This window comes from Vigna radiata, unplaced genomic scaffold, assembly GCF_000741045.1.
Source record: "Vigna radiata var. radiata cultivar VC1973A unplaced genomic scaffold, Vradiata_ver6 scaffold_238, whole genome shotgun sequence".
Taxonomy (NCBI): domain Eukaryota; kingdom Viridiplantae; phylum Streptophyta; class Magnoliopsida; order Fabales; family Fabaceae; genus Vigna; species Vigna radiata.
This window is the reverse complement of record NW_014543126.1, coordinates 41,838-53,725: the sequence shown is the minus strand read 5'-3', so window position 1 is coordinate 53,725 and position 11,888 is coordinate 41,838. Positions and strand designations below refer to the sequence as shown.

The following is an 11,888-nucleotide window of genomic DNA, read 5'->3' as shown; positions in this document are numbered from 1 at the left end:
ATATATATATATATATATATATATATATATATATGCAACTGTGTTCTTAAATAAAGTGAATTTTCTGCTCGAAGAACTTATATATCAGAAAAAAGAAGTTTAGTAATGCATGTTGATGACATCTCCACTGACAGCTCCACAAAACTATAAAAGCACAGTTAATCAGTAAAATATATCTGTGAATGGATTCAGACAACTGAACTGAACAAAGAAGAAACTTATTAGGAAATCGAAACATATATTTTCTTTCATCCTTTTCACGTGTTTAAAAGTTTTACGATATCTTATTCATTTCTGTCCATATAAAAAACTTATTAGGTAATCGAAACATATATGTTCTTTCATCCTTTTCACGTGTTTAAAAGTTTTACGATAATTTATTCATTTCTGTCCATAAAAAATGTTCACCTTATCACCATCGGTAGCTCTATAAATGGATTCTCCCATCTTCGCTTATTAACACAACTGAACTGAACAGAACCAGAATAACCTTAATCTGTTTCATAGCCAGCCAAAGAAATGGCGAGTTCAACGCTTGTTGCTGTCTTCCTTCTTTCAGCCCTAACCTTCTACGCTCCTTCAACCACCGCTCAACCTGTCAAGGACAGGAGTGGTAACATCGTTAAAAATGGTGGCACATTCTATATATTGCCGTCACTATTAGGAGCCCGCGGAGGTGGAGTTCGAAAACTTCCAACAGGTGACGAATCTTTCCCTCTCTCTGTTGTGCGGTCTCCCTTCAAGGACGATAAAGGCCTTCCAGTTACCATTTCAGCCCTAATCCAAAGCACATATCTCCCTGAAGGTGCAGTGTCCCTTAGCTTCGAATATACTCCTAAGTGGACTGCCGTTCCGGGCTTTCCTGAAGGAACCCTCGTTAAAATTGATGGCTATTACCCAAACCCACTCATCGGTTCTTTCTATATCACAAAATCTATATTTGGACACAAGAACTCCTATAATCTTTTCTTCTGCGAAATCTTCGTCCCGCCGGCTTGCGGAAATGTTACTACTGTTGAGAATGATGGGAACTTGCTTTTGGCTGTCACTCAGGAGAGTCCATACGAGTTTCTTCTTGAGCCATATCTGCCAACATCTGCTGATGTTTGAAAAATAGCGCACTTTATCCTTGTGATAGCCGGTGATACTATTGGGTGTAATAAACCAATGCATGCTAAATAAAATAACCGGTATTTGGTTTTTCTAACGTTCATATTTGTACCTGTGCTACTATATGCTAAATATAGTGTCTAAAATGAAAGAGTATTAACACGGAAAAAAAAAAAAGTAAAGATAATGTTAAATAAATATAAAAAATATAGGCATGTCCAATAATCAGTTCTAAAAAAAGATACATTTATACAAACTTCTCTTTCGTATACATTAAAACTTGAAAAAATATATCTTCATACAATTATTAAATGTATTATACAATTTTTTTTAACAAAATATTAATTTATAAAGTTGTAAAAATTTAGAGAAAATATATATCCATTATATAATAACAATTTTTATTATTAAAATTTTAATTTATAAAGTTGTAGAGTAAATATAAAAAAAGAGTCAATCAACCATAAACATCATATAAATAACGATATAATTTAATCTTATTTATTTATTTATTTATTATAACGTTAATTATTTTTTGATTTACTTGAGAGTGATACAAATATTAGAATATGTTTTACAAACATATCATCTATCCAGTTAGGAGAAGATGAGTATTTCTTGAAAACAAAAATACCCCCAAAAGTTGAAGACTTGAAATGGTTGAAGTTTATTGAAATCTTTTCAGGATATAAGCACTTGTAAGAACATTTTTATTTGCTAAAAGAATTTAAGAAGATAAAAAAAATTGTAAAATAATTAATCTAACATCCTAAAGTATAGTCATAAATCATATAACTGTAGTCACAAAATAAATAGTTAAAACAGTTAGAGACTAGTAGATAAAGTATTAACTTTACAGTCATGCAAAATAACCATAAAATTTAAAACTTTATATACAAGAGAATATTCCAAAACTATACACCAAAATAAACATCTAACTATACTAAGTGGTTGCATCCTTGCCCTCCAAAGCTTCCTCCATAGCCACCTCATCTCGCACTGCTCACATCCACCGGATGATCATTGCAAAAGAGAAAGTCCAACACATACAATATACAATCACAAAAAGAAGGGTAAGCTAGATATAAAAAAATTCATATAATTACATAACATATGACATACACAAGATTAATCAAACAAGATAAACTAATTCAAACACCTTAATATGTTATAATCTAGACTTGACCGTCCGGACTTAAAATGATTGTCGAATTATGGCGTGTTGTGCACTTGTGGTAGTCTCTACTGCTTTGCAAAGCCATTACCAACGAGTTTCACCCTACCATATTCACAAAGTTAGTCTGTACTACATCTTAGAGCATACTGAAAGTCTCTAAAACTAAGACCTCCTGTTACTTTTCATGACATGGATCACTCCTCCCTAGGATTTCCATAATTATTTATGTCCATAAAAATTGTTCACCTTATCACCATCATTATCTCTATGAATGGATTCTCCTATCATGGCTTATTCAGACAATTGAACTGAACAAAGAAGAGATAAGCCTTATTAGGAAGTCGAAACATATATATATATATTTTCTTTCATCCTTTTCACGTGTTTAAAAATTTTACGATATTTTATTCATTTCTGTCCATAAAAAAATGTTCACCTTATCCCCATCGGTAGCTCCATAAAAGGATTCTTCCATCTTCGCTTATTCAGATAACTGAACAATTTTATCCTTTTGCTCTAAAGCCATTGGTTTGGTTTACCTCTTTCTTTCCGTCAAGACAAAAACAGTGTCTAAAGTGAAAAAGGATACGTTTATACCAACTTCTCTTCATAGACACTAAAACTTGACAAAAGGATATCTTCACACAATTATTAAATGTATTATACAATTTTTTTAACAAAATATTAATTTATAAAGTTTTAACATAAATTTAGAGAAAATATATATCCATTATATAATAATAATTTTTATTATTAAAATTTTAATTTATAAGTTGTAGAGTAAATATAAAAAAAAGTGTCAATCAACCATAACATGAATAACAAATAATACGAGATAAATTACTCTTATTTTTTTATTATAATATTAATTATCTTTTGATTTACTTTAGTGACATGAACCTTAGAATATCTCCAAAAAAAAAAATGTTTATTGAAAGTTGTAGATGAATACTTTTTGAAAACAAAAATACCTCTAAAAGTTGAAGATTTGAAATGGTTGAAGTTTATTGAAATTTTCCCGGATATAAGCGCTTGTAAGAACATTTTTATTTGCTAAAAAAATTTAAGAACATAAAGAAAAGAATTGTAAAGTAATTAATGAAACCTTAATTACTAATTTTTAATTTAACTTTATACTTATTTATCAATTTTGTGGTCTAATGATTCAACATTCTTGATTAAAGCGTTAACCAATTCGATATAATTTCTTAAATCGTAGAGCACAACATATTCAATTAGACTTACCTCTATTATTATTTTTTTTAACTTTTCAAAAGCAAGTTTATATGCTTTATTTCAATTTTAACTAGTTCATATGCTTTATTTCCATTTTAACTATTTCATGTGCTTTATTTCAATTTTCACTGTCAATATATGAAAATAATATATTAAAATAGAAAACCAACAATACAATAAATAAATTAAAGGTCATATCATTTTTAAGATAATATCTACAACAAACTATTCTCATTTAGTAGTTTAATTTCCACTAGAGATTTGATTTATTTTAAATATTGTAATTCAACTCAACAATTGAAACATATCCAAACGAAGTAAAAAAGATTGAATTTAGTTGTCCGTAACTCAATAATCGAAATATATCCAGAAACAGTTAGTAATTATGTTTAGGTTGTCAGTAATTATCGAAGGCCAGAAACCATCGATAATTATCCGCCAAACCTAACATTATTGATGGTCCACACTAGTGCAAAAACGTTGTTTAACGTCACCCCTTAGACGTCTGTTTCGTGAAAATCCGACATCTACTACTGCACGGTGGCATTATTGTAAATAAATTGGAAAACTAGACGTCAGTTTCGATATCAGGCAACGTCTATGAAATCATAGACGTCTGACCTGCCACAAACTGATGTCCAATTGCCTGAGGTATGTGATAAGACAGTCCATTAACGTCGGTGTTTCAGGGGACCGACGTCTACTAGGTTGCAATTAATGCTAAACATCAAATTCCCAGGAGCTTAGACGTCGGCTAGAAAGGGCACCGACGTCTACGTCACTGACAGGAAATCAAACGTCAACCGGTTTAGCTTTAGATGTCGAATAGACGTTGGATCCCGTGAAAAAGCAACGTCGATTGGGCTACAATTAATGTTGTTCACCTAATGCCCCAGGCAATTAGACGTCACGTAGTCAAACTCCGACGTCTAAGGCCTGTCTGGAAGGCGGGAAGACAAAAATTCTTCAATGTAGACGTTAGTTCTGAGGGGCACCGACGTCTAATTTCCTATATTTTCACCAAATTCGAGGGTTTTAGACGTCGGCTGTGAGGGGCCAACGTGAACTACCCTGACAGGAAACCAAAACGTCAATCTTTTTAGCTTCCTAGACGTCGGTTTCTGGAGCAACCGACGCCCCATTTCATTTTAAATAAACCGCGGATTCTTCTCGACATTCAGTTTCTGATCGTGTCTTCATCTCTTCTCCTTTTTCTCTGCTTCTCCTCTTCTTTTACTCGCTTGCGCACCTCTACTTTTTATCTCTTGTGGCATTGCATTGTCGTTTCTCATAACGTCAATGTCTTCGTCCTCTCCTTTTTCTCTCTTGCATCCCAAGTGCGTGGTTTTTTTTTATGCTTACCGTTTAAACTTTCTTTAGTTTTTTATCGATTATCTTGTCGTTCAACTGATTAAAATTTGCTTTCTTTGTGTTGTGTTTTAGTGCAATTTTGATCCTCTCTTTAGGTAACATAGTGCAACATTCTCCCTTTGTTGGTTTCCTCACAAGAAGAGTGGTGATCTTTTGAGTTTTCTAGTTCTTCCGACCCAAAATGGAACCTGGGTCCTTGTCTACTTCTCGACACCGTAATTTTTTCTATTGCGGTTGATTAATGAGAAGTAGCCATGGACCCAAATTCGGTTTTGGGTTGAACGGACTGGAAGATTCAAAAGTCGCAAGCTTTTTTTGTGGGGAAACTAGTGAGAGGAGATTGTTACACAATTCTACCGAAAGCCTGGATCAAAACTGCACTAAAACAAAAAATTGTTGTTAGACGTCGGTTAAAGCCATGTCCGACATCTATAACAACATAGACGTCGGTTAGTGTCATTTTAAACCTCTTTATATATTCATGTTGACGTCGGTTTAATCATAGGTGGATGTCTATATAGAGTAATTAGACGTCGGTGTGAGTATAAACAGACTTCTATAGAGATGTCGGTGGATATCGTTAACCGACGTTTATATGGACGTCGGTTCTGAGGAATTGCGACGTCCCATAGACGTCACCCATTTAGACGTCGGATGTTAAAGTGACGTTAAAAGCCCAAATTAACTGACATTAAACAGCATTTTTGCACTAGTGCCAGTAAAGTCATCGGTAAAGCCGTCAATATTTGCATGCGAAACAAAACATTATCAATGACTCCAGGCAGTGTTGGTTTGGTAATAAGCATAATAACTCCCAATGCAGTGTGCATTATGGCTAATCCATAAGAAATTAACCTGCAAATTATCAATTTCTCAATTCTCAATTCATCTAACTAATTCATCAAATGCAATGATTTTATATTAAAATAAATAGTTATTGTATGGTCATTCAAAACAAATAATTAAGTTTGAAACATATCAAGCATTACATCAATGTTTTAAAAAGTTCTTAAATATTTTAAAAACAAACATTTAATACCATATAGTGTATTCAAACATACACTATATTGGATGCACCTTAAAATATTGAAAGAGTACGATTACAACATCAAACAAAAAGGACATAGTAATAAATAAATAAAATAGATGTTGGACGTCCTCTAGATATTTCTAAAGAGCTGTCGTTCTCATATGGTCAACTCAAGCACTGACCTTAACTTGTTCCAGTAATTGTAAAAGATCTCTGCAACAAAGACTATTAACAACCAAAAGAAGGGTTAGGTTTCATANCTATGTATGTTCTGCTTCTCAATGAGGTAATGTTTTATGATAGNTACCTGCATATTCCCTATTTCAAAAGCTCGAAAAATAACACAAGGTACGCATTTCAATTCTCATATTCTTATTCTCCATTCTACTACCTTTGTATAGTTTCTTTCGACTTCATGCACTGTTTATATGTAGTAGATAGAACTAAAAACATGCTTCATTCTCAGTTTTTTTAGCTAGATTCTGTAAATCTTTCTGTAATCTATCTGTTATCTTTTTGGGCTTATATATAGCCCCAGTGCGAATTAGAAGGGGATTCTTTCGGTAGAGAGAAACGTTCAGAGCTATTTCACACACATTGGAGGAGGTTCCTTGGATGCTTAGGCTCCATTCAACCAATGTTAGGGTTATTTCTTCTATTCTTTCATTATTTTCATCTAGTTTCACCATGATTATGGTAAACTAAACCTTTTGTTGTTGGGGAACAATGTAATCTTTTGAAACTCTCATATATTCAAATTNTTATTTATTTCATATGCTTGTCATATANTTNTTTATCAATTGTTGGGTTCTCATATGTGCTCAATGCTTTTATTGTTTAACTCATTCAATAAATGTTGTTTGTCTTTATCGATATGGGGACATACGGTATTTTCATGAACTGTTGGGAAATTCCTTGATTATGCCAATATCGCCTAGGGATAGGGGTAGGACGATCAATTGTAGTTGCTTTCGATCGCATTGCATTATTGGTTACTAGGGGAGGCTAGGGATAGCAAGCCGATAATTAATAATAGGCTCTTTTCACTAAGGGATTGGGTTAAGGGTAAATAAGAAAGTGTGCATGACAATTAGATAAATAAGTGAAGTAAATAAGAAGAGTAGATATATGAGAGTGGATAAGATGAAATTGTAAACCCCAACAACACCATTCATTCATAGTTTCTCAAAACCAATTGAATCAACTACATTGCATGTTTATTTTTGTTCTTTGCATATAACCACCAAATTTATTTTCTTCTCAAGTCTTACGCGATTAGGTTACATGAAAGTTAAGGCCTAAGAGTCTTTTGGGAAAACGATACTCGGACTTACCCNTTTATATTACTTGATAACGATCTGGTACACTTGCCAGGGACTTAACAATTGCCTTGACCTATTTTGTTTCCAAGAGAAGCTCAATACTTATTCCAGGTATTATAAGCATTAAGCGTTTAACTCAGTCTCTCTTAAACGCTTTAGGCACAATAACTTTTAGCCATGCGTTTGGGCGCTTATCCTAGATGTTTTTCTATTACCTAAGACCGAAGAGTTTACCTAAGCTTTTATATATTTCGGGGTTCTAGTTCTAGGTTGTGTATGTTTAAGGTTTAGGCTCTAAGTCTTGTGTTTTATTATTATTATTATTATTAATTTCTTTTAAGTTCCTTAGTCTAGTTTTTTTCTTTTCCTTTTTTTTAATCCTTTCTCCTAGATAATCACCTACAACTTTTGGGTATATTCTTTCTGACTAGAGCTCTATCCTATTTTTAATTATAGTTTTATCCTATTGTTTTAGAGATTTTCTTTTCTACTCTATTTCTTGAGTAGTTGTAATTTCATTTCCCTTTCTTGGCTCATGGTTTTATGTTCTTCTATTCTAATATATGGTTTTCTAGTCTCGTATTTCTTTTAGACTAGGATGTTCTATCTTAGTGTTATATGATTGTTTTCTATCTTAAGATTTGTCTTCTACCTTGGGTATTTTTTATCCTAGTGTCTAACATAAGGTTGGTTTCCTAGTTTAGGTTTGGGGTTTACTGACTTCGTGTTTTCTAGCTTAAGGTTTCTAACTTGGATTTTTTCTATTATACATACGGATCTGGAGAAAAGAATTAAATTTGATTTTTTGAATGCAAAACAAAATTAAATATGCAAATGCATTGAATCAATGGTTAAGGAAAAACTATGGATGAATGGTGTGGTTGAGGTTTACAATTTCATCTTATCCACTCCCATATATCTACTCTTCTTATTTAATTCGCTTGTTTATCCAATTGTCATGCAAACTCTCTTGATCTATCCTTAACCAAATCCCTTGGTGAAAAGAGCCTATTACTAATTACCGACTTGCTATCCCTAGCCTCCCCTAGTAATTAATAATGCATGCTAAATAGAAGAAAAATACAATTGATCGTCCTACCCCTATCCCTAGGCGGTATTAGCATAATCAAGGAATTCCNCCCAGTTCATGACATTACTGTACGTTCCAGTATCAATAAAGACAAACAACAGTTATCGAATGAGTTCAACGATAAAAACATTAAATACAGGTATGGAACCCAACAATTGATAAATCAAGCATATGCAAGCATATAAAATAAATAAGAATTTGGATATATGAGAGTTTCAAAAGATTACATTGTTCCCCAACAACAAAGGGTTTAGTTCACCATAATCATGGTGAACTAGATGAATTGAATGGAAAGAATGGAAAGATAAACCCTAGATTTGGTAGATTGGAGCTCCCACATCCAAAATCCTCCTCCAAGGGGTGAAAAGAGTGTCGTGTCGTCTTCCTCTGCCAAAATATTTAGTTTTGATTCGCACTGGGACTCTATATAAGCCAAAAAGAAAACAGAATCGAGCCAAACAAAAACTGACAACCGCTCAACCCTTAATTTGGCTGCTCAACAGTTTGCCTCTAATCGCAAAACCGCTCAGCGGCCCATTTGACCGCTCGCTCAGGTACCGCTCAACGCTACTGACTCGCGCTCAGGTGCCGCTCAGGTGCAGCTCAGCCCCAACGGATTTTTCAGCACTTTGTTTTTCTACACTCTGGTTGACTTTTCTACATTCTAGTTGACTTTTCAACACTGCAACCATTTGATACTATAATCTTTCTTCCAATTCATTCCAAAAACCTACAAAATCAAAGGAAACCAAGTATCAGTTCTTCCACCTACCCTAATTGCCTCCACCACCTTCCCTTTACTTCTACAACAATAATACCACATCGCATACATATCCTCCCTTCAACATCGTCATCCTCCTTCGCTCTTCAATGAGTAACTCACATCTCTTTCCTAACCTGCGCTCCCTCACCTCACCCATAACCGTAATGTGCCACCACCATTACTTTGACTGGTTGAAAGCCTTCACCACCTTCTCTTTTCTCTTCTTCTCACCTGATGTAGTCGTAACAACTCTCACCCCATAAGCTTCAAACTTTTATCGATTCAGATAAAGTCCAGCCAAACCCCACCAGCGACGAAGACGACGGTGGCAGTGGCGACGATAGGGAGGCAAGGACCAGTGGCAACAATGAAGAACAGTCGAAACCACGACATCCAAAGGTTGAGCCAGCGACGGTAGTGGGGCACCTGCCAGTGGGAACTAAGACGACGGGGGCAGTGGTGCAGTGGCGTGGCAGCAAGGCAAAGAGTAGTGGTGAACGGTGAGGCAGGTTTCGCGTAGAGACTTGGGAAGAAGAACATTGAAAGCGAATAAAGTTTTGATTTTTAACCCTCAAACCCAACTATAACCACCTGTTATAAGAAAAAACAACCCCAATATAGGCATCGGTTACAATAAAATTAAAGCATAAATGTGATACGACTTCGTTTAATCTGTAACCCGTGCAATATCTCTCATCGATAAAGCAAATGTCTAATCGGCAGTTTAACATATTATTTTTTTAAGTGGTCAGTACAAGTTTTTGCCTCGGTCTTTTAATCAACCGAGGTAGTATACACTTTTAGACAGCGGGTTTAGAAGAACCTATTATAATTTACAAGTTTCGCTTTGTTTTGGGCATACATTATGGGTTAAGGACAGGAGTATATTGGTTCTCTTTACAGGTTGAAGCATAGGTTAGGTTTTCTTGTGTATTCTTGGATGTTTTACTTATAGCAAAAGCCTTAGGCTATTATGTTAAGTGCAACATAGTTTCGAAGGTTTAGAGGTTGATTCACATGTAATATAATAGGAGAGTGAATACGTGAAGGGAAAGGTGAATTGTAGGTAGGAAAAGTGCATATGCTATCAAAAATACTTGTTGTGTGTAGTTGTTTTGGTGGTTTATACAATGTTATTTTTGGTTTAGAAAAATGGGTACTTGTTTTTGGTGTAGGATTGGGGGATAAAAATACATGCTTTAATGGTGTGGTAGTTTTTGGGTAGCTTGGTTGGCTATTTTAACTGATTGTTTGATGGAGAAAAATGGGTTTGGGAGGCCATGGTTGAATGGGTCAGTGCATGAGAAATTGAGAGTTAGGATGAATGTGTTTTACTACTTCCCTTTGAAGCTAAACTCACATCAGAAGGAAACCTCTAGCACTGAACTTGAGACTAAGTCATGAAGACTCCTTCTCAAAGAAGTTATCTCAAGGGCTACACCACAAAAAGTATAAGGCCAAAGGCACAAAGGAAATCCACCTATTAAATGCTAGGAATAAATACAAGGCTCTAGTTGGTTATAGAGTCCTTATTTTATTGTAAGTAACTTATTCAAGCTGTTACTAAGGAATCATACTATAGTCTGGTGATCTTAGGTTCTATGTCCTAGGAACTGAACTAGCTTTTGAGAACTTCCTCAGACAAATTGTATTCTACAAAAGCTCTCTGTTCAAAAGTTATTTTCTGAAGTTCTCAAAGCACCTATTTATAGGCAGCTGGTCTGAATATGAAAGGTCATATTACAATTGCCAGTAATAATCGATTATTGTAAATGATAATCGATTATTCAAGTCTGTTATAGGTTTTTCAAAATAACTTGGGTAGTTTTCAAAATAGACCTGTTATAATCGATTATTTCAGAGCAACATGGTTTTTCAGAAAAGCTCTGGATAATCGATTATTGCTCTTCATAATCGATTAAATACGTAACAGTACCAAAAATATGAGTTTTATATATTTAAAGACATTCCTAATACATTTGTATTCTACAAAGCGCTTTTAAAATAATTTCTAATATCTTCTTCAAGTTAAACTTCTTGTAGCATCATCAAAACCATTAACTTCAAGATTTACCAATGTTCCTCATTGGTAACACAACATGCCTTTATTATACTGAAGTCAATCTTTTTTAATCCTAAACTTTTTCTACAACGTGTCATATTACTAAAATAACTTTGTTTTCTTATATCAATTATGTTTCCACACTTTTTATGCACCCTTTTTATTATTTTATTCAAAGTCAAGCTAGTTTATAATGTTGTGTTTTCTACCAAATCCTTGTGGATACGACACTTGTTGTAGTATAAACTACCTATAGTATACTTTTTGGAAAAAATGATTACTTTAGAGCATCAACAACAAGCTCTTGGATTCAGGCATTAGCAAAGATTAAAACAACCTTGGGAGTAAGGTTTAAAAGATGAATGACTTTGGTTGTTCCCAAGTTGTTTTATTGAGAGAGAGATGATTAGAAAACAAAAGCGTTTTAGTATATAATTGTTATGGTTTAAGGAAAATGGTAACATTAAAGCTCAATCATTTTTAATAAAATAATATCCATCAATGATAAAAAAACGCATATTATTGCCTATAAGTTGGTGCAAAGCTAAGAGGATTTTAATGATGAAGTGTTCAAACAATAAATGAAACAATTATATGTTTAGATGAATGTATGATAAAGATTTTGTTGTTTTTAAAGTTGTAACAGGTAAAGTCATTAGAGTTGTAAACTTACATAATAAATGAAATGCTCTATTTTTTAGAATGCTTACTGGAATAATTGATTATC

General features: G+C 33.8%; 1 protein-coding gene across 1 annotated transcript; it reads left to right on the top strand.

Annotated features, from left to right (window-relative positions):
• Window positions 1–519: 519 nt before the first annotated feature.
• LOC111241036 (chymotrypsin inhibitor 3-like) lies at window positions 520–1,110 on the top strand. Its single transcript, XM_022777425.1, has one exon. It carries the CDS (start codon window positions 520–522, stop codon window positions 1,108–1,110), a length of 591 nt encoding a protein of 196 aa, XP_022633146.1.
• Window positions 1,111–11,888: the final 10,778 nt, after the last annotated feature.

Bases quoted from the DNA above. Each gene is read 5' to 3' on its own strand.
- LOC111241036 (XM_022777425.1), top strand. From the start codon at position 520: ATGGCGAGTTCAACGCTTGTTGCTGTCTTCCTTCTTTCAGCCCTAACC.